The 24389-nt window shown below is 32.0% G+C and overlaps 2 protein-coding genes across 2 annotated transcripts in view; both read right to left on the bottom strand.

Moving 5' to 3' along the window:
- LOC145321221 (uncharacterized) overlaps nt 1–23063 on the bottom strand; it is a 57481-nt gene extending 34418 nt beyond the window's left edge. The window contains exon 1 of the mRNA XM_080162863.1: nt 22911–23063. Within this exon, the coding sequence (XP_080018989.1) occupies nt 22911–22940 (30 nt within the window). The 5' untranslated portion in view covers nt 22941–23063. The remainder of the gene's footprint in view (nt 1–22910) is intronic.
- On the bottom strand, nt 1254–3150 carry LOC145317621 (uncharacterized). Its single transcript, XM_080158806.1, has 2 exons — nt 1973–3150; nt 1254–1876 (listed from the first exon to the last, which is right to left on the bottom strand). The coding sequence occupies exons 1-2, from the start codon at nt 2433–2435 to the stop codon at nt 1254–1256; spliced, it is 1086 nt and encodes a 361-aa protein (XP_080014932.1). The 5' UTR covers nt 2436–3150.
- Nucleotides 23064–24389: the final 1326 nt, after the last annotated feature.

Here is a 24389-nt window from a genome sequence, read left to right as displayed (position 1 = left end):
CAACACAAGATCTAATTCTGTACTGTCATCCGAAAAGGATTATTGTAGTCTATTGTTTTGCGTGAATGTCATAAGAGTACATGCACGTCAAAATAATAGGCTATGTTTTCTATTTCGGAAGGCGGTAACACTTAATTATTTAGTAGAGTATATTAAGGTAAGGATTTTGTAATAATTTGTAAATATAAAGTGAAAAGTCTGTTCGTTATAACTTAATTATTCTTATTTTGCCTTTTGGTAATTTCAATTTTAAACGCACAGATTTTATACTGTGAATAATTCGGCAAGCTCCATACTTTGTTTTTAATTATGTTTTTTTTTATTTTTTTATATCGTTCCAAAATTACAAAGTATCGGGTGTGTTTTATCAATAAGTCTTAGTCTTACCTAAAAATATTGAATCCCTGTGTTCGAAAAGAATTTCCGTGCATTTTTTTACGTCGTTCAGAACGGCTCGGCTCCACATTAGTTAAAAGTGAGTTTTTACAGTAATAATATGATTTAACGGTCTATTTCCTTAAATTAAACTTAAAAACCATATGTTACCAAATATACACACATCCGCAGCCGTATTTCTAGATTCGGCTCCGCGTTTTTTTGCGTTGAAACTCGTTTTTAAATGTACGCTCATATTAAACCTGATTATCAAGCTGTTTTTAAACAAATTTACTTACAATTTTGCTTTGACTCTTATATATTCGCATTCTGATAATTCAGTTCTGACATTAATGTCCGTATTTTTTTTACATTTTAACAACAAATTTTTATGTGACCTAATTATCCGATTGGTCTGATTTTTGGTTTACTGATGTTTGAATGTACAATAATATAAGCGAAGCGGCAAGTACGCATTTTTATTTTTTTCCATCACCCTTTAATTGAAATTCAAATTTATTTTTGGATATTTAGTATTTACTTTCATTTGATGTCCAACTTATTTACTCTAGAACCTCGAGCAAGAGACCATCCACGCATAAAGACACAAGACAAGTATGATTTGAGTAATGTTTTTGGCTTCGCTACTTATTGATTATTCATCCTTGTTAAATTAAATAACAATACTGCAAAAAAAATAAATATATCAATAAACAGTTTTTTGGGTTTTATTACAACATTTATTTTATAATGGTAATGATACAGATATTTAAAAAACACAAAATTATTTCATTAAATTATTTGTTTTACTTTTACTTCTACTTTATTTCTTTCCAACATAATTAATATGATAAACATATTTACAAAAATTATTTCATTCACTTTTCCAGTTCCTTGGTTGCTGTCTTCTTGGTAACTTTTACCTGTCTATCCCAAAATGCTTGGGACTTCTTGGGGACTAGCTTGTTCATCTTCAAGAACATGATGGCGTGGATGGTGTCTTTCTCTAGGTTATAGCGCCTCGATGAGTAAACTAATTTGAGGTGTGAGAAAATTCTCTCACACCTCGCATTAGAAACAGGTAAGTTGTTGAAGTTGGTCATCAAACTGACAAGTCCAGGGGGATAACATATCTGCTCTGCAACATGTTCATACCTGGTAGTAAGCATCCTGTGGCTTGCGGTCATTGCTCCTTGTTTGTACAGTTTCTGGCGTTCTTCAACATCGAAATCCTTGGACTTAGATTTTTTGACTTTCGCAATTTCCTCCTTTATCTTAGCGACTTCACGTTGGTAACCGTATGTCAAGGCATGCAACTTGGATTCATCTATATTATTCCAATAATTCAGCCCAGCTTTCAGGTGTTTCTTCATGACGTCCAGGGGATCCTTCTGTTTGTCACGTTGTTCTTTCTTTTTCTTCTTGGCTGCTGCTTGAGCCTGAATTTGTTTGAACTCTTGTTGTTTGTTCCAAAACATCTTTTGGATGGGTGTCATCATGCCTGTAATACATAAATATAATTAATAAAAATGATAATTGAATTATTTAACTAATGTTATTATTATTATCTATTTTAATTAATATTGTATATCTTTACCTGTGGGAGGTGCAGTTGCTGGAGAATCGTACTCGTCAGCTTCGGAATCCTCATTGTCGGCATCCGCATTAGCACTACGCAGGTCGGCCTCTTCATCTGCCTTTTCTTCAGGACTTAGGTTGGCTCTCAGTGAGATTCGGTGTAGCCGTTCACCCAACAACCTACAATTTTTGGGTGCTTGTTGTAAGATTGTTTTTGCTTCATCCTGTGTCACCGTAAAGCTTTGTGTGCCACTCGCAATCATTTCCAAATGACTGCGTGACAGGGGGTGTAGGTAGAGGCAGACTTGCCAGCCTGCATTATTACGGACAATCTTGTTAACTCTCTGGTGAAGGAACTTGAATACACGTCTAGCGAATAAGTTGCCAGGCATACTTGTCTGTAGGGTAAAGAACACCGTATCCAGCATGGTGAACATCTGGACGATTGTGGCCTCATGGGCTTGGGCGGGAATTGTCAGCATGGTATCCACACACTCCAACACTTGCAGGACTTCTCTGAGGGCAAGAACCTGGTCAGGTGTTGGCCACAGATTGTCAAACTTCTTGTTGACTAAAATAAAAATTAAAAATTAATTCTATTGATATATACAGTTCTAATTTTTAATTAAGGGAACGAGAGAAGAAATAATTTATTTAGTTTAAATTTTAATAAACTTCTATTTGTTACCTTTCTCTTTTGTTTAATTAAGGGACAGAGAGAAATTTAAGTTGGTAATTTTGTTAGTTTTAAATTGTTGTTTAAATTATAATTAACTTTTTTGGGTTTACCTTTCTGATCCTGCACGGATTTTTTCACCTTCTGAAGTAGTTGTTTGTTGTCAAACATCTCTAAGAACCGCTTTATCATGTTCATTCTGGAGCTCCATCTCGTCTCCACGTATCTGGTAAGCATACGTTGTCCACTCTCTGCCAAAATGCGACGCAGCTTCTTGTTATTCATAATTTTACTGACCAGCTTTGCCAGGTTAATTATGGTTCTGTTGTACCTCTTCCCTTTCTAAAAAATATAATATTTGTTAATTTTCACGTTTTTGTATAATTTATTATTTAACTTTTTAAGTTACTGTATAAGTTATTTAGTTGGTTCTATTAATCATTTAATTAATTTACTTACAACTTTGGCAGCTGCCTTCAACGCCAACTCGACTTGGTGGTTGAGGCAAACGCCTCCCACTATTAGTCCACATTTTTGCTCATCACATATCATTGTTTTCTGGATGTTTTTTTGTGATTGCTGAAAAGAAATAATTTAATAAATTAATATAATTTAGTTAAATGCATTTCGTGAAACTACCCCTGTAAATCATTAAATGTAATTCATTGAATTTTTTGGGAATGAATTTAATTTAACTTTACTTACCCTCTCTTTGTTGTGGATCTTTGATGGCGATGGACCTGTAGAAAATCGCACTTGATATGCCGCCATCGCCTTGTCTTGTTCCTGCCAGGGTTTCTTCACCTCCATCCTGACCCTCACCTTCGGCTTCTACAACACCATCCTCAACCTCATCTAAATCTTCTGCTTGTGCAACTCCTTTGTCAACCTCATCTATAACCATATCCAACGGGATTTCATCTTCACTATCAGCCTCAGGTGTGTCTTCCTTATCACTATCATCATCATCATCACTGACTTCCTCATCTTCATCCTCATGGTTCATGTAACTTGTATACTCTGTGGGGGTTTTCCCGTGCTCTTCATTGAGTATCTTGACGGACTAAAGAATGAAAAATAAATTAATGATTTACTTTCTAATGGTATTGTTTTAGAATATTAATTCTCGTATTCATTCAAATATTCATCTAAAAAAACTGGTTTTATCTTACAATTGTACATTTTACATCCGCGGAAAGCCATTTAAAATACGATGCGAGAAAAAACTATTAAATAGTTATGATTTTATAATTATAATTTATAATTTTTCATTACCTTTACACAGTTGGCAGCCGAGTCGGATGTGGAGCTGAGAAGTTGATAATGCTCAAGCCCAAACCTTTTCAACAGTTGTTCGAAATATTCGTAGATGCTGCGGCCGGAAGCATCGGGTTTAGGCATCTAAACATAAGTAATTAATCAAATTATCATTTAGGTATTTGTGGTCATTCTAAATTTCTAAGAATTAATTTTAAACTTATACCTGTTCACAGGCGAGCAACAATTCTTTGGGACCTTCTGCATCGGTATAGTTTGCAGTTACTGAAAAATTAGTAATTCTTTTATATTATTCATAATAGTTGTGGTGAACATTGCCGAAGTCGAAGGAAAGGTGCAAACCTGCGGAAACAAAGATAATATTGATTATAATTATTTGTTATTTAAAATAATTAAATATTAACATTTTTTCCGCAGGTGTGCACCTTTCCTTCGATTTCGGCAATGTACACACCCGCGGAAGTAAAGATAATTTAAATTAAGTATTTGTTATTTCTTTCAGATTTTGAAATTATTTAGTAATGTTTTAGTTTATAAATTATAATACTTAATAGTTAATAGTTATTAATACCTTTATTTTCTAAAATCTTCTTGAAGGATTCCATGTAATACTTGTGCTGCCCCTGCAGCCAGTTATGAAGCTGTTTGCTGGTGGGAACAGCCTGCTTGTTGCCTTTCTCAAGTAAACCGACCTGCTTGGCGATGAGATGGTCAAAGGCATTGCCATCCTTATCCTTAAAGCGAATTTTTTAAAGTTAGTATGTTTTTCAACCTATTTTTAAAAAATACACTATTCTAACTGACATGAAGATATATTTCGATTTTAGCAATCATTTTCAATTCATTTTGTTTAAAAAAATATAGGTATGAGACATTAGATAACAGCAAATATGATCAAAAATATTAAACATACATTTACCTTAAAGCGAAGGAAACTTTCATTATTAACCAGTTTTCCTGTGATGTGGCGCAGCGCTTCTAAGGCAGTGGTGTATATTTTGACTTCATGGATAACTTCAGCATCTGCCTGGGCCTGTTGAAACTTCCTCTGAAAGCTGGCCAGGTTCACTCCCTTCCTATACTCTCGGTAAACATCTCTGTGGTCATTGATCCAGTGATGGCGAAACCTCCTAAACAGGTAAGCAATAAATATTATTTTTTTTAGCAAAGCTACTCTATAATTCACCTTGTCCGTCAGTATATATTTTTAATCAATGTTTATGAATACTTAATACCAGTGTTCTGGAGCCGGAGCCGGGAGCAGCAACATTTTTGGTGGAGCCGGATCCGGAGCCGTATTTTTTGTTAAAAACGGCTCCGGCTCCGGACTAGGTAAAAATGATTTTTTAAAGTAATATTATAATTTGGCAACGGTCTATTTCCATATAATAAACTGAAAAACTATTGTTACTTAACAAATAGACACACATCCTTCTACTTTTATATAGCTTTAATCAAATAAAAGCAAAATATTTTATATTATTTATCTTATTTTATCAAATTCAATAATGAAAAAAAATTGATATATTAATTTTAAGGTAGGAGCCGGAGCCGGAGCTGGAGCCGGAGCCGGAGCCGGGAGCCGTATTTCCAAATACGGCTCCGCGGAGCCGGAGCCGCATCAAAATTATACGGCTCTGGCACGTTGCGTTAATACATCATGTTATTTTATGTCAACTTAATATTATTACCTAAGAAGGTTAGTTTCTTGCAGTATAAAATCTCTCCTTGCTTTTGGATCTGTGGGGCATTCTTTCACGTGGTATGTGTCATCCCAGGTATTGAAGTGACAGTATTTGCACCCCCGCCCCCACGGGGTCTTATGCTTACCCTTTCCAGGGTAGTTGGGGATCATGTAAGCATGATCTTCAAGCACTTTAACCAAGTAGACATAAACCTGAAGTAATTTTAATTTTATTAAACATTTTATTTAATAATCTCACACCTGTAACTCTTTTTTTAGTTGTGTTCCTTTGTTGACTTTTAGTTTTGGTTTCAAAAAGTGTCACTTTTGCCCCCCCCCCCCCCCCTCTACATTTTATTATTATTTTTAGTATTTATGTTTGTACCTTATCACCATTACTATATGTTATCCTCTTCCCATCAAGGCGGTCATAGAGCGAGTGTGTGTCACCTTGTACTGTATCCACGCAGTCTAGGTAATCAATAGAACAGTTAATTTAATATATAGGTAAAGTAAAACAAACTAGTATTCTAGAAATTTATGTATTTACGGTTGAGATTGTATGGTTATTAATTATAAATATAATATAATGTATTTTATTTAAGTACAGACAAATAGACATCCTGTCAATTAAATTTTTAATGTTACTACCTATGTTATTGATATTAATTATACTAATTTAAGCTTACCTTTGATGAACATATGTTCCGAACTGTCACTGTTTATCTTGGGTTTATTCTTGGATCCTGCTTTAAGGCCACCTCTCCCTTTTGGCTTTTCTCCAGCTGGGGATGACTGTGCTGAAGAAGGTGTGTCTCCAGCTGGTGTTGTAGGTGTGGCTGCGGCTTTAGGTGTGGCTGTTGTACTTGTAGGTGATGGAGACGGCGGCGGCGTTACGTTGAGTGGGCGCATTGGTGATGTATCTGGTGTTGTTTGTGAAGCTGGTTCTGGGCTTGCTGGTTTTGACCTTAAAATAATTAATTAATTAATTAATATTATTTTTCCCTTACCCTCTGGACAAAATAAAAAAATTATTTGGCTACTTGTTTTTTTTACCTCGATTGGGGAGAAGGTTTGGGGGGTGAAGTTGTTTTTTCAGGTTCTGGGCTTGCAGGTTTTGACCTTAAAAAAATAGCCTATTATTTTAATTATTAATTAATATTATTTTTCCCTTACCCTCTGGACAAAATATAAAAATTATTTGGCTACTTGTTTTTTTAACCTCGATTGGGGAGAAGGTTTGGGGGGTGAAGTTGTTTTTTCAGGTTCTGGGCTTGCAGGTTTTGACCTTAAAAAATTAGCCTATTATTTTAATTATTAATTAATATTATTTTTCCCTTACCCTCTGGACAAAATAAAAAAAATTATTTGGCTACTTGTTTTTTTTACCTCGATTGGGGAGAAGACTCTTTTCTTCTTTTCTTCACCCTTGGAGGTGAACACAACTTTGTTATTATGCGCTTCCGTTGTGGATCAGCTATTTTTGACGCCACTGGAGTGCAACTGAAAATTAAATAAATAAATAAATAAAGCATTTCAGTGTTTGTGTTTTGTTACAATTTTCTCTGGTTCTTTTTAGAACCCACCAAATTTACCAAATTTGGGATTATATTCTAAAAAAAAATGGCCTCTCTTGGTGTGTAGAGCACCGAGAGTTGCTGAACATGGAAGGAATTCGCCCCGGAGGATGGATTACTCAATGCGACCCAACCTAACCTGACCAAAAGTAAGTAAGGATATTTTTTTAACATTTACCTACCCTAAGATAAAAAGTTACTGTAAAAATACAAAGGAACCCACTACTTTTCATAATCCCCTTTATTATAATTTTATTAGGGGTATAAATATAAAATGAAAATATTATTATTACCTAATGGTATTAGGGTATAAATATAAAATGAAAATATTATTATTACCTAATGGTATCAATGGGGGTTATTTTTTTTGTGGGGGTCCCCAAACCCTCCTTTTCCTCCAACATTTCCTACACTGGAGTGCAACTGAAAATTAAATAAATAAATAACATTTACCTACCCTAAGATAAAAAGTTACTGTAAAAATACAAAGGAACCCACTACTTTTCATAATCCCATTTATTATAATTTTATTAGGGGTATGCATTTGAGCTTAAACTGTTTTTAACCTATTTTTTTATCATATATCAAAAATATACTATGACACCAGTAGAATCAGACTGCAGAGCCCAAATTTGAATTAAGTCCCCAATAAACTTTTTTTGGGGGATTTAAAAATCAATTTTATATGTTGCTGTGATCATTTTGATGGAAGCAAAAGCATTTTTTAGTTTGGGGTTAAATTGTTTCTTACAGAACAATTTGATGTGATTCAGATTATATCAATACAATAATAAAAACTCTACTCTGTTCGATGCAAATAATTTTTTTCTAAAACAATAATTTATATAGAAGAAATTTAACATTAAAATAAAACATATTATTCTGAAGTCTGAACCAATTAGAAGTCTCGTTTCATTTCAGTTTTTTACAATTCAAAAAAGAGTGTTTTCACAAAGTGACTTATTTCCAATGTAGTTAAATAATTTTTATTTAATTAAAATGAAAAGAATGAAAACTATACACATAAAAGATACATGCTTTTTAAAAATATTTAAAAAAATAAGTTCGAATAATCTTATATTTTATCATATTTGTATATGTGACAAAAAATTGTTGTATTGCGTAAACGTTTGTTGTCATCTTTCACTATTTAACCCTTTACAGCCAATTTTTTTGTGTTTTAAATAAGTGATGGAAAACAAGCACGATAAAGTTAATTCATTGATATATTGTAAAGAATTAAGTTTTTAATGAATTAATTTAGATGAAATCAAAAGGCCTAATTTTACTCTATACCAGAATACTATATATATGAAGCAAAACTCTCTAAAAGCTACGAATTTTACCCAAATAAAAAAATACCTTATGCTCTGATCAAAAAAGACCACAGCAACAGTAAAATTAATTTTTAAATCCCCTCAAAAAAGTTTATTGGGGACTTAATTCAAATTTAGGCTCTGCAGTTTAATTCTACTGGTGTCATAGTATATTTTTGATATATGTTTTAAAAATAGGTTAAAAACAGTTTAATAGTAAATAAAAAGTAAAAATACGACGAAACCCACTAATTTTATAAGGGGTAGTTTCACGAAATGCATTTGAGCTTAATAAATAAAAAGTTACTGTAAAAATCCCATTTCTATAATTTTTTTAGCATGGGTAGATGCACTTCGTGAAACTACCCCTTTTAGTTTTTTTATAACATTATTAAATATAAAATGAAAATATTATTATTACCTAATGTTATCAATGGGGGTTATTTTTTTTGTGGGGTTCCCAAAACCCTCCTTTTCCTCCAACATATCTTCAACCTCATCCAAAACATCGGATATACTTGCATCGTCGATCTTACGTTCACGGAAACTACGCGTAACTGAAGAGTCAGGCATAGCTTGGACAACCTCACTGTCAATATTAATAACATCCGAAACATCGGACATGTTGTCATCATCGTCAATCTGACGGTCACCTATAACTTTATTAGAGTCAGGCTCAGCCATTCTCTAACGATGTTGTAACTGAACTAAAACTAAAATAAAAAGATTAATATTAATTATGACTTTATGACTTTAAGCCTAAGGTGGTGAAAATGGCCAGGTTACTGCTTACATTGGATGATTGGGGGAAGAAAAGGGTTAACAACTTAACAGTAACTCCACCCATAATTTTATTTTTTGGAATAGTAAGGGATAAAATAAACACACATAAAAGAAAGTGTGGGGGGGGGGTAATCCGTATCCAATTACTACAAGGGAAATCATGAGATGTGTTGGAAAATATTTATATGACATGTAAGACTAAGAATTCTCCTAATTTCCCCTTGAGGAGGGGGGAGGATTTGATGCTTAATCTGCAGAAGGGGTAATTTAACACTTAATTTACCCTCCGTAAAAGATTAAAGATTAAAAGATTAAAGATTATTTGAAACCTGCCCCACCCCCCTTTTTCAACACTTCTTATTTGAATATAATTATATGTAATCTTTTTTTCTCCACCCATCATAACGTAATGGTTAGGAGGAGGGGGGGGGGGGGGGAAACAACAAGATTTAATTTGGATTTAATACGATGAAATTTTAGTAAATAAATTTGCCGTTAGAGGCTGAATATTTCAAATTGTTTTTCAATTTATACTTAAGTTTCATCATTCATTGGTAAGAAAAGTTAAAAATTATATTTCAAGTTTTAGAAACCTATTTTTAAGAAAAGTTACATTTGAGATGAATAGAATTAAAAAAGTATTCGGTAATGTAGACAAACAAAATTGCTTCAAAGTTACATATTGGAAGTTACATAACAAGGATTTTCAGCATTATTGTCAGTTTGCTGTTTGTCACTTTATGAAGGCTTTTTGGCCAATTATAGAATAGATTGATGATAATGATATTATGAATATCTGTATCATTTCATATCTTTTAAAAACAAAGTTTTATACCAACGTTTTCTTTTTGGTTTGCTCAACAATTTTGGGGACTTGGGGAATTTTGGGACTTGGTTGCTTCATTAAGTTGAGTGTAAAAACGTTTCAACTATTAATTGTTATTTACAAAAGGGGTAATTTTGTGCATCATCATTGGGAGTGTACATCAATTTATCGGCCATTATAATATAAGGTTATAATTTATAAAGGTGTCATATATATAAACCTTTCTTAAAAGTTAAAAAAACTCTCTCCCGTCACCCAGCATTAGTGGAAAATTTTTATAAAGGAAAATTTAAATAAATAAAGGGATTATTCTTTGTATTTTTTTTGGGGGGGGGGGGGTTATAATAAAGGTGTCATATATATATTATGGAAAATTTTTATAAAGGAAAATTTAAATAAATAAAGGGATTATTCTTTGTATTTTTTTTTGGGGGGGGGGGGTTATAATAAAGGTGTCATATATATATTCAAAATCTTCAACCCTTTCTTTTCATATAGCAACCCTTCTTAAATAGGGGAGGGGGGGGAGATTAGTGTAAAATAAACAGCCCATTGCCCTTCCCTTTTTTTTTTTGGGGGGGGGACTATAAAGGTGTTACTTACATGTAAAACCCTTCCCCCACCCATATATGTTTGATATTGACCTCTAGGCTCTAAATGCGGATGCCACTTATTTTAAAGGGTATGTAAAGATAAAATTTTTTCATGCTATTAGACTATTAGTATTAACAAATTAAAAATCTTAACATTTTCTAAATAATAAATATCGAAGATTGATTTTACGGCATTAGGTTGGTTTATAAAGATAATTTACATTTTACAAATTTGTAATTGAAAGTTAAATTGTAGGTTGGCGACGAACGAGAGATGGGCCAGCCAACTTCAAGTTACTTGGATACTAAGGGGAGAGGCGGATGTCAACAGAGGAACTCAACTAAAAAAAGAGTTGAAGAAACGGCGGCGCAACCGCCGAAAACTGCCGAGAAAAGGCAAAATAAATTTTAGCGGCTTATCTGAAGGTAATGATGAAATTACATTTTTGCATACAACCCCTTTATTTTAATGGCTTTCTCTACCTTTTCAACGCCTTTCTCTTTCTTTTAAATGCGTAATTATTATTCATTTTTTATTTTTTATATACGCATAAAATAAACTTATAAAGTTAATTATTTTTTAATATTTGATTTTGCAGTGTTTTTATACTTATATTGTGAACGTTTTGAAATTGAATTATATCTGCATTTGCATTATGAAAAATACTAATTATTATTATTTATTACCTTAATAATTTATTTCAGTATAAATATCCGAATATGAAATCTAGACCCAGCACGAAACGAAGGAGCCTGCGAATACTTGAACGACGTCAACGACTTGACCCAGGTATAATATATATTGAATTCTATTTATTTTTAGTTATTCCAAGTGTAATATAATGAATAAATAATCCTTATACTAAAGGATCTCGCTAACCGATGAACCGATCGGGTTCTCCTTTTTACCTTTTAATTTACCTTTTTAAAAGCGAAGCTTTTCTATAATTATGGTCGGTCCGTCCGATTTAGAAAGCGTAGCAACTCTATAATCATTACCAGAATGTCCATACGTCCATTTTAAACATGTTGATTTTTCGTCCGAGATAGTTAGCTTTTATTCGTTAATTTAGGCATGTTAGAATTGTCCTATCGATTTCAAACTTTGCATGATGTAGTTACGTACGATTTAGAAAGCAAAGCAACTCTATAATCATTACCAGAATGTCCGTAAATCCCTTTTAAACATGTTGATTTTTCTACTTTTATAACAACAAAATTTTATGTGATCTAATTATCCGTTTGATCTGGTTTTTGGTATATTGATTCCTTGGACAACAAAGAATAATATTATAAGCGAAGCAAGCAACTCTATAATTAAGTCCTAGAAATGTAAGTATAACCATAAACATTATCCTGTATGAAGCAGTTTTCCAACAAATTTACTTACAATTTTGCTTCGACTCTTATACTTTATATTTAAATTATTCACTTCAGACACTATACAAGTGTTAATGTCCGTTTGTCCTACCGTTTCAGTGCTTCGCTTTTATGGATGTTGTCATCGTTGTTTTAAGTATAGCTACTCTTTAGTTTAATTATATTACTGTAAAGTTTAAACTTTAAAGTTAAACTGTCCGTTTGTATAAACTATAGGACTAAGTTAATAAATTTATTTAGTGTATAAGATTTAATTCATTAAGGTGTGGCTGTTGTAATACTTTAACACTCCTGCGTTTGTCCACTCCGACGTTTGGGACTCCTGCGTTTGTCCACTCCGACGTTTGGGACTCCTGCGTTTGTCCACTCCGACGTTTGGGACTTTGAAATAATAAATAAGATTTAATTTATTAAGGTGTGGCTGTTCCTCCTGTTGCTGTTGATGATGGCCATGGACGAGATGATCGGGTTGTTCAACCAAGAGGACAAGGTATTATATATAATCATATTTTTATTATTACCTATTCCAAGTCTTATATATCTTGTACATATTAACCTAACCTAACCTGTACAGAAATACTTAAAATTAATATTTTAATTTAACACTCCTGCGTTTGTCCACTCCGACGTTTGGGACTCCTGCGTTTGTCCAGTCCCCTTACTTTGAAATAATAAATAAGATTTAATTCATTAAGGTGTGGCTGCCGCTGTTCCTGTTGAACCCCAGCCTGATGGGCATCGTCGAGGCCATGGACGCCGTAATGTTCCAAGAGGACAAGGTATTATATATAATTGGGACTCCTGCGTTTGTCCAGTAACCTTACTTTGAAATAATAAATTCACCTTTTGGAATTAATTTAATCTGATTGCGTTGAGATATTTTATGATTTTGAAAAATTAACCATTTAAATTAATAGTAAATATCATACAGAATTGCTTACATGATTATTATAAAACAAGGATGAAAACATGCATAAAAGAGAAGCTCCAAAAAAATGCGTCAAAAAATCTAAGCTGGATCTTTAATTAAAATGTATTTTTTTTGGCTCTTTAATTAAAATGTATTTTTTTTGGCTTTTATGGAACTAATTGTAATCTACAGAAGGGAAAATCACTGGGGATGTACATCGATCTATCGACCACCCTCCTGAGAGATTTTAATTTTAATTTTGATTTAATTTATTAAGGTCATGCTCAACAGGTTGTCCAGATGGGGAACAACAACAATGTTGGTGTTGCTCCGGCTCCCCATCAAGCACCACAGCCCCCGCCCCCCCCTCAACAACAGCCCCCCCCTCAACAGCCGGACCCCCCTCAACAGCCCCCCCCCCAACAGCCAGACCCCATTCCAAACCCCCCCCAACAGCCCCCCCCACAGCAAGAACCTCGTCGTGACCGTGTCGTACCTATTTTCAATTTGACAATAGGTGCGCACGCCACAGTCAATATTAACAATAATCAATTTGAATTCTATTTAAATTAATATTTATAATTTTGTAATATTATTTCATAATAGAATTCAAATTGATTATTGTTAATTTTGTAATATATATTATTATTGATTTTATTGTTAATTTTCGTAAATTTGCAGATTTTTTAAAGGGGTAGTTTCACGAAATGCATTTAAACTTAATTTAGTGAACCGCATATTTTATCCTGGTTAAATGGTTAAACTACATTTATATGGCATATATTTGAAAAAATTTCAATTCTCTACCACATAGTTTTTAAAATGTCAAGACTTGAAAATCGTCTTTTTAAATTGCATATATCACAAAAAAGACAATTTTCAGGTCTTGATATTTTAAAAACTACGTGGTAGAAAATTGAATTCATTTCAAATATATGCCATATAAATGTAGTTTAACCATTTAACCAGGATAAAATATGCGGTTCACTAAATTAAGTTCAAATGCATTTCGTGAAACTACCCCTTTTCTTTAGTTTTAATTTTTTCATTTTCATTTAATTTTTTTTTCAATTTCATTGTTTCATTTTCATTTTGTATTTCATTCATTTCATATTCATATTCGTGATATTGTAAAAATAAATGTGATAAGAAACTCGAAATAATACACTTTTTTATTCATTCTTATGGTCGGTCCGTCCGATTTAGAAAGCGTAGCAACTCTATAATCATTACCAGAATGTCCGTACGTCCATTTTAAACATGTTGATTTTTCGTCCGAGATAGTTAGCTTTTATTCGTTAACGATGCAAGAAATAGCTATTGATAATTTTAAATACGTGGAACGCTTACCTAACCTACCTAAGTATATCAAATAACTATATCAAACGTCTCTCTTCCTTGGATACAAACGGCTGCGCCCCTAGCATTTAGAGGCTCTATATTCGAAGGGATATGAAAGGGCAGAAAAATAGCCTAAAACCATCTAAGGACCTATACGAAGCTGTACTGTAAAGGAGAACCATATAGGTTCAGTGGTTAGCGAGATCCTTAGCTACAGACAAACAGAGCTTACTTCTTTATAAGTTTATATTATAGGATAGATTCATACAATTATTAACCAAGTCTAAGTCTTTAATTTAATTTCATAAGATTAAAACCAGTTTTTTTAGCCCTGACGTGCCGTTTAACGATGCAAGAAATACTATAGCTATTGATAATTTTAAATTTATGTCTTCAAAGTTAAAATAAGTACACAAATAATCATGGCAGAAACATAAGTATTTCGTAAACATATATTAATTAACGACCTAACTAAACTTTAACTATATCAAACGTCTCTCTAGCCTAAAACCATCTAAGGACCTATACAAAGCTGTACTGTAAAGGAGAACCATATAGGTTCAGTGGTTAGCGAGATCCTTAGCTACAGACAAACAGAGCTTACTTCTTTATATTATAGGATAGATTCATACAATTATTAACCAAGTCTCATCGCATTCGCAAGTCTTAGTAACAGACATTAAGAAATTCAAATTATAGAGCAGCATCGCAATTACAAATTAAATTAAATAAAAATAAGAAAATTATTTTTCATAGTTTTATTATTATAGCATATATATGTCAAGTTATTTATGTGGAATCTAAATATTCACAGGAATACGATCTCAACTCAACGCAACATCAATCAAATTATCAATCGATAATGATCACAGACTCAGAGTCATCACGGGTAGAGTTCGCGCTCGCGCCACCTTCGTGTTCCAGAACTTCCAGGATGGCGTCAATATCGTCATCATCGGAAGATGGATTTACATCGCCGGAGATATCGGGATATTCGTCTTCATCTGATGATAGATCTACTGTGCCATCTAAATTAATGGCACGGTCATAGACATCTAACGATTGGATAACGTCGTCACGGTAACCGTTGCATTTGGCTTCAAGTTGCTGCAGAACAAGTTCATTTTCTTCGCGTGTCCGCTGAGAAGATGGAAGGGCTTGGTGAAGGAATTGGTATATACCAATTCCTTCACTAAATAGCCTGAGCGCCTCCATATTACGAACCGACTGAAACCCCGACCTGAAAAGCAGGTTACATATATCTTTAAAATATCTGTGTAGGACCTGATAATGGGCGAACCATCCAGGCATCAGGTCGGGGTATAAAGCCGGTTCTGGATCTGTGCAGGTAAGAGTACGGGGGAAGTAAGGAACCAAGTCATCCATCATCACGTTGCGCCTGCGGTCAACTCTGACTCTCTGTCCTTGTTCCGCCATAACGATAGCAAAAGTAAAACAATGCAACAAAATAAATACTAGAGAATGTAGAATGTAGATGATATGAATTTGTAGTACTGTAGTATATGTTCAAATGTTGTCACTTCAAAGGTCCGTAAGCAAATGAAATTTCAAGGAAATCATTACCCCCTACAAATTTAGATTTTTACCACCATTTTTACTATTTTTCTTTGTTGTTGGTTTCCAAGAAATTATTAAGATTAATAATATTCTAGATATCTTCAAATATGAAGTGTTGGGAATGGGATGTGTGAAATATTTTTAACAAGGATGACAATATCCATTAAAGCAAAACATTAACATAAATGCATAAGTATAATCAAAATTATAAGTAAGTATTCTGTCTATAAATTATATAAATACTAACATACTGACGTCTATAACCAACACAAATTATAGAAAAGCTTCGCTAATTCCTAGTATTTTGAATTTTCCATATGTTTTGTTTTGTTATTTCTTGGGGGGGGGGGGGGGGGGGAACATTAACATAAATGCATAAGTATAATTATAAGTAAGTATTCTGTCTATAAATTATATAAAATAGTAATACTAACTGACGTCTATAACCAACACAAATTATAGAAAAGCTTCGCTAATTCCTATTTTCCATATGTTTTGAATTGTTATTTCTTGGGGGGGGGGAGGGGAGGGGTCAATATTTGTATCGTAACGGTCAACCTTCAAACTAGGGGGGGCGAGGTAGGGGTAGACAACATTTCTTAAATAGGGGAGGGGTGAGACTACACTAGTATAATAAATTATTATCGATTCAGCGTTTTTTTTTGGGGGGGGGGGAACATTTATGACCGCATAAAGCTAAGGGTCAACTCATGATACAGGAAATATGAGACCTTAGAGAACAAGGACAAAACGTTACAATTTACAAAACTAACTCCAATCCAAATAAAATAAAAATATTTATTTTCATTTTATTTAAGTCAACATAGTTTATTTATTTATTTAGATTATTTATTTCATTAAAGTAAAAAAAGTTATGATTATTGTTTTGTTAGTATGTTAGGTTAAATAATAAATTAGTACATATTACTTGAGTTAGAATGATTAATACATTATTTAATGGTTATTGGTGGTTTATTTTTTAACTTTTCTTTCACTTTATGATATTAGCAAGTTTGATATATGGTTGAGTTGAAATGTAGAAGACAGTAAGCAGGGTAGAGGGTTGGAGAATGTAGGGTGTTGGAACTTTGGAAGGTGGATTATTATAGAGTAGATACGCTGAAAGCCTGAAACAAAAAATCTTAAGATTTAACAGCTATGTGAGGGAGAGGGGGGGGGTGGTAATTTATCTATCCTTTACAACCCTCTCACATACTCACACGACAATACAAATACACATAATAAATACTAGGATATGACAATGAAAGAAAAATCGAGATTTTTGGAATAAAGAAAGGGGAGAATAAATTATTTAAAAGTCTTATCTATTATACAAATTTTATATCTAAGTTTTCATATTTATTGAATTGTTTACAAGTAAAACTGATATGGTTCTGATATCGCAAAAACCAATCAACCAATATTATTTTTTTATAATTCATTCTAAAAAAATAAAAAAAACTCATCAATATTTAATTTTTAAAGTTTTCATATTTATTGAATTGTTTAAAAGTAAAACTGATATGGTTCTGAGTTCTGATATCGCAAAAACCAATCAACCAATATTATTTTTTTTATAATTCATTCTATAAAAATAAAAAACTCATCAATATTTAATTTTTAAAAAAAAATTGTATAAAAAGTAAAAAAAAACACTGAGAAAATATTAGGTGTAGAGGTTTCGTGTTCTTTCTAGACAGCCATATTGGCTATTTTTCCAAATTTTGACGGAACGAAAAAATTTATTGGAAAATATCAGTAAATATTAACTTTCAGGATCGTAAAAATTTAGAAAAGATTTTAATATTTATGTTTCATGTCCAAATTCAACCCTTTCCCTAATTATTATAAACGACTTTGGACAGTTCGAAAATAGGGGGAATATTTGAGAAATATTGACCCGTGAGTTTCAAATTTCCATCGTCAAAGATATATTGGATTGATTTCAAATAGACATATGTCTGTTTAAATGTAAATGAAAGCATAATAAATTGCTGTAGCCAAACCCAAGTCTAAATTATGATAAATGAGGAAGATATCTTTTCTTTGCTATTTTCTGCCTTAGGGTATCACAATGCGAATCAGGGATATATTAATAGATAAATAGAAGATAATATGAACCTTCCCTGAACCTCTAATAAGCTTCACTGTAAAGAAGACAGTGTCGGTCTAGTGCTTGCATTCTTTATCTACAAACAGGTACACACACAGACAGACATCCAGTCACTTTTATATAAGGATTGCGAATAAACTAAGTTTTTTACATAAGGTAACAATTTACTTTGCTTGATTTGTAGCGGGACAAAGTGTCTCAAAAATCAGCCATGTGACGTCATAAAAATGAGGGATTATCCATCTCTGTTTTAGGGTTTTCTTCCCACTTCTCCTCTCATCTCCCTCATTTTTATCACGTCACATGGCTGATTTTTTAGACACATTGTCCCGCTACCTCAATTTTATCCAAGATTTGTTGCTGCGCTTCTTTTGGTAATAATTACAAGGAGGGAGGAGACAATGGGCTATTTATTACACTTGTACCCAAAGTTTATAATATTATTTTCATATTCGTTGTATTAACAACTTTGGTGACTTTTATTTAATACTGATTAGTTAGTTCATTAAGTTGAGTGTAGGGGTAATTTTTTGTATCATCATTGATGATGTACATCAAGAGGGAGGTCATTTTCTAGTAAATTCCGTAAAGGTGTGTGTTATAAGGCCTAAAAATAGTAGTAGAACGATAAGGTGCTCTATATATTTGTATTCCCTATTGAATAGAACAATAGGGAAATTTTTTTTTTTTTGATAACCGTACCTGGAATATCTTTAAAAAATAAGAAATTTCTATCAAACGCTTTGTTTGGCTCAAACTGAAAAAAATTAAAAAAAAATATAATTATAATAATAATGTTTTCTATAGGGACAAGGTAAAGGTAAAGAACAATCTATACCATTAAACAAAGGAAGAAGCCATTCTTTACAGGTTGTACGAGCAGTGAACATTAAAATGAAACTTTAACAAATCAATAATACAATGACTTAGTGAAACAAACCAACACAACAAGTTACATACAGACAATTTTGAAAACATTCAGATATACAATCTATATAAGAAGGTAAGAGATTCAAAGTGGAGGTTGCATGTCAATGGCTTTTATAGTGTTTAATTTTCTTACTTTCATTTTTATTTAGATATCATAATCTTTATTTCTTTATTTTGTAATTTTAATTTATTTGTATTCTAAGATACTTTATATATACCTTACGAGATGCATCTTCATATAAAGCTATGGTTTTCAACCATGGTTTTCTTAACAGATATTAAAGATACATGGCTTATTTATTTGTAAATATTCCTATAGATTATTGAACATTTACTATTGGAACTTATTTAAAACCATATTTGAAAACCATAATTGAATAAATAATAGATATTCTTTAAGGTTTAATTCCCTTGCTTAATTAGGTAGTTAAAATCTTGCTTTTAAAGGTTTATATCTAAAAAAATACCTTATAAAGTTTGATGAAAAATGGGGTCATATGGACTATCTAAATGTATAAATTGTCTTTTCTTTTCATCAAGGTTTCTTTAAGTCGTAAATTCTTTCTTTGCTTGTTGTGTAGTATGTAATTTTTAGTTTCAAATCCTATTTTAAAGCCAGAATATTTTTTTTTATAATAAAGATTGGCCAAAATATAGTTGAAAAACAAGTTAGTTTTTTGATAATGAAAGTTTAATTTACAGAAAAAAATGTTCTAAAATGTAGTTGTTCGCTGTAGTGAAATTGAAATGAAACAATGCACATTGAAACCTTCTACTTCAAAGCAAACAAACATGAAATTCCACAAACATAAAACTAATTTTTGTCACCTTGAATAAATCAACCTGTAAAGAATGGCTTCTTCCTTTGTTTAATGGTATAGATTGTTCTTAACCTTTACCTTGTACCTATAGAAAACATTATTATTATAATTATATTTTTTAAAATTTTTGTCAGTTTGAGCCAAACAAAGCATTTGATAGAAATTTCGTATTTTTAAAAGAAATTCCAGGTACAGTTATCAAAAAAAAAAAAAAAAAATTTCCCTATTGTTCTATTCAATAGGGAATACAAATATATAGAGCACCTTATCGTTCTACTACTATTTTTAGGCCTTATAACACACACCTTTACGGGATTTACTAGAAAATGACCTCCCTCTTTATCAGCCATTGTCTTTTTAGATCCCTGGCATAATTATCCTTTTTAGGCATTTTAAAACATTTTCCATTGACATATCCTGTTTTCCCTGATATCTTCATAAAAAGTTTGCTATGTTTGTAATTGAAAGCAAATCTATGCCAGAATTAAGATTAATCTGTCAGCTATCAACGTAGAGAATGTTTTATTTAGATCATGATTTTAAGTCCATTGTTTTATTTTATTTCAAACATTTTTAAAACATTAATTTTGATCTTAACCAAAGCACTATTGTAAATTATTTGTCCACAGGGATTCAAAGGGATAAAAATATGGATGATAAATTGATAATAAAGAAAATTAACCTTTCTGTAGAATAAAATTATTTGTTGAAATGTTTGAACGCCTTTAGTTTTAACCAACCAATAAGATCAAATATTAACAAAACTTTGGGTACCAGTATAATTTACAGTCCAATATGACCTCACTTCCTGCCTGAGTTTGTCCTACATTTTGTTTTGAGTAATTAATGTGGTTATTCTCGTTTTTACCAGAAACTGGGGAGTAAGGGACATTGCTCTTTTACCCAATTTTTAATAATCATGATTTATTATCTGTTGGGCACTTTTATTACATTTTGATTGGTTCGTTCAGCTAAGAATTGATATCTTCAGAAAAGGAAATTTTTTTTAATCATTGGATATTTGCATTAATTTATCGACCAATGTCCTATCACTAAAATTCCATGACTAGAACTAGAACAGCTTTCACTTTTTGATGAAAGTTTTTAATAAATGGATTTATTATTTCTTGGATCTTACACCAGATTATCATATACTCTAAAAGTGAAACTTGTAGGTGGCTAAAATAAGGATTTCCCATCCACCCCCTTTATTCCATTCGCCACCCCCCCCCCCCCACACCTCCTACTGGATGACTGAAAGACCAATAAGTGTTGTTAATGTCAGCAATCTAAATTGACAACAATTTTTCACTGTCATAATAACCAAGTATATACTATATCCAACCAAAATAACATGTTATTATCTATAAGCAAACTTAGAAATTAAAGATCTTACAATTAGGGCTTGTCCTTCTGTACGTCAGGGATATTTTTGAAGGCCGGTTATTTTCTGGCAATGACAGGAAGGGACAGGGCATTGGACTGTAAATTGTACTGGTACCCAAAGTTCTATAAAAATCCTTCCTTTGTAACTTAAACTTTGGGCACTTTAATTAAATCTTTATTGTATGGTGAAAATCTGACATTGTCCAATTTTTTCTTCCAATAATTTTGTTAATTTTGCTTATCATTGGGAGTTTACATAAATTTATTGTCTTATTCCTTAAGAATTATGGGTAATACAGTTTATCTAAAGGGATAGTTGCATGAAGTGCATTGAATAAATTTGGTAACAAGCATAAGTTACCAGAATACCATCCAACATATATAATTTTATATTGCAATAAATAACAATCAATTTGGCACCAACAAAATAGTCATCCTGCTGTTTTTTTGTGTGCAAAAATGTCAGTCAATTATGTTGAACATACCCCAAAAATATGATTTTCAAATATTGTTATTTTGAACCTGGTAGAAAATTATAATTTTTTCAAATATATGTCCTATAGATGTAGTTTAAACTATTGAACTGAAATAAATATGCAGTTTACTAAATTCAAGTTTAAATGCACTTCGTGCAACTACCCCTTTCGTCATTTTCTTTTTCTGCAGGAATATTTTATTCTTTACTTTTCAAAATATTTAGGAACTATCAGGGAGTAAGGGAGGGGACAATGGATCGAATATTCAATTTTTAGGAGTCTCAGACTTTTGGTACTGGCTTAAAGGGAATGTGCACGAATACATCAGCTTCTAACTGACTTTGGGTACTTGCGCATCAATGCCCGGCCCCAGCTGAGCTAGTTTTGAATAAACAGACAGAAAAATTTGTTATTAATGGCTGGTTTTAACAAATATTTTTTCCCAAGAAAAGTCATTTCATGTATAGAAACTCTACTGTGATATTTATGTATTAAACAATTTAAGAACCGCTTGAATTTACGTGTCAGTTATAAATATATGAGAAGGGTTGAGGTAGTTCTAAACAAGATTTTTCTAGTGATTAATTACAAAATGTTTACTACATTGTGATGTGTTGATAATTTAATTTTAAAGTAAATGATTTTTTTCTTAGAACTAATTTTGTTTTAAATTAGGTTACCATGATCCCTTTACAATTTTGGTAAAATTTTCTTGACAAATCTGGTTTTCATTGCTTTTCAGCGAACCCTCTTAAATTGAATTAATTGCCCATTGTCCCCTCCCTTACTCCCTGGGAACTATTTATAAGAAATAGTGCAATGAGTAGAATATATCTTTGAATTTACAATTTACACTCTTCGCTTCTTTGAATATCATCTTCCTTATTTTCTATCTATTAAAACAACCCATAGTCCCCTCTCTCTCTGGACGCTTTACTTCATGGAAGTAAAGGATTAAATTAGTACTAACGCTGATTAACTAGATCAACGTCTACAGATAAATGATTCAAGTGATAGATGTTTGATTCAAGTTAAAATAGATAAAACAAGTAAGCATTAAAACTTTTTTTACTAGGCTTGCAATTAAATTCTTAGACATCAACACAGAATATTAAAATTTAGTTTTGAAATTAATTTTTAGATAATTGTTTCTCTACAATAATCTTTTTGTTTAACATATATGTCATTTCATTAATATCTTTTCTTAAAAATGAGACTCCTAGCGGTAAAAATTAAAACTACATATAATGCAATTTTAGATAATTTATCAAGAATCATTCAAAGCTTACCTTTGGTGGAGTTTTTAATATTCGTTTCATATTTAGTCATCTGAAAAATATGGACATTTCACACAAAGCACCTTGTTGACCACTGAAACACCCCCCTCATTCTTTGAAAATAGATTGATAATAAGATTTGGGGGGAGGTAGCTAAGGTCATCTTAAAAGGGCTATGCCTTGAGCATAAGAAAAAACCCAAAACCCCCTTCTTTTCAATATATTTAAGAAATCAAAAAGAGGAGGGGGTGGGGGCGTTTATTAACATGCATTTTAAGTAAAAGCAACAAAAATGTAAGTCACAACCTAAATTTAACGCACCGTACATACGGACATACGAACATGTAAAAATATATAGTGACAACACTTGAACAACTAAAGAAACTGAATCCTATTTAGAAGCAGGGACATAAATTCGCAACAGATATACATCAATAATATTGCATAAATACAGGCTTTGCTTGAAATAGACGTACTTTCATTACATATTGTCTCGCAAAAATCATTGCATAAATTATGTTGAAATGGACATGCCATATAGTTATAGGAATCAAATCAAGTTTATAGAGTAAGTTTTCATTTAAAAAAAAAATAACATGATTTTATTAATGGATGTTTGGCTAATGCTTCCAAAATTATACATCAATGTTACAGGAATCCCCGTGAAAGGGTTGAAATCCTTAAGTTGATTCTCGTATGGTATTAGTGCAATCCGTTACCGAAGGCCAGACATACATACCCTAAATGTAAAAAGCTTTGCATTTACAAGACAAAAAAAAACAAAACAATAATGACAACACCATAAAAGCGAAGCACGACAAATTATACGGTGAGACAAACGAACATTAATAATATGACTATCCAAAAACTACTCAAATACTTCAATAGACATAATTATGTTTATAATTGAATTTCTGGCAATCATTATAAAGTTGCTACACTTTCTAAATTGTACCTTGCTGTTACAGGAACCATCAAGCTAAATCGACAGGGTAATTCTTGCATGCCTAACGTATGGACCAACCCTAAATATAAAGTATTACCAAATTATAAGGGTTTATTACTTTATTGCTTTGGTAATCTTTTTAAAAGCTAGGCTTCTCTATACTTAGGTTCCGTACATCCTCTACGAAAAATGTTATAATCATAGCATCTCTATAATCAAGTCTAAAATTGTTAGTATGTCCATATTATGCTACTGGTATATCAGTAAATTTGGGATAGATATCCACAAAAGGTATTCTTCATGCTCCTGCATAATATTGAAAATTTGTTCTTCTATTATTCTCAATGTTGGTATATCTGATTTACTACGCTTTTTTTGGATAATGTCCTCCTTGTTATTTTTAAAATTGGAGCTTTTATGACTCTGCGGTCTTTTAATACCGGTACGCAGTAATAGGTCCACGGGCGTTAAATTATTATTATTCAATATTAAAGTATAAATCTAAATATTTCTTATAATTAAAAAATAATATTTGAATAATCTTT

Source organism: Acartia tonsa, chromosome 1, assembly GCF_053477335.1.
Source record: "Acartia tonsa isolate MP-2025a chromosome 1, ASM5347733v1, whole genome shotgun sequence".
Classification (NCBI taxonomy): Eukaryota; Metazoa; Arthropoda; class Copepoda; order Calanoida; family Acartiidae; genus Acartia; species Acartia tonsa.
The sequence above is the reverse complement of the archived record's forward strand: the minus strand, read 5'-3'. Positions and strand labels throughout refer to the sequence as shown.

What these genes read in the sequence shown, in the direction of transcription:
- LOC145317621 (XM_080158806.1), bottom strand. Translation starts at nt 2,435, where the DNA reads ATGCTGACAATTCCCGCCCAAGCCCATGAGGCCACAATCGTCCAGATG. An exon ending in AGCAACTGCACCTCCCACAG is followed by an intron (nt 1,877 to 1,972) that starts GTAAAGATATAC and finishes TATGTATTACAG; the next exon opens with GCATGATGACACCCATCCAA.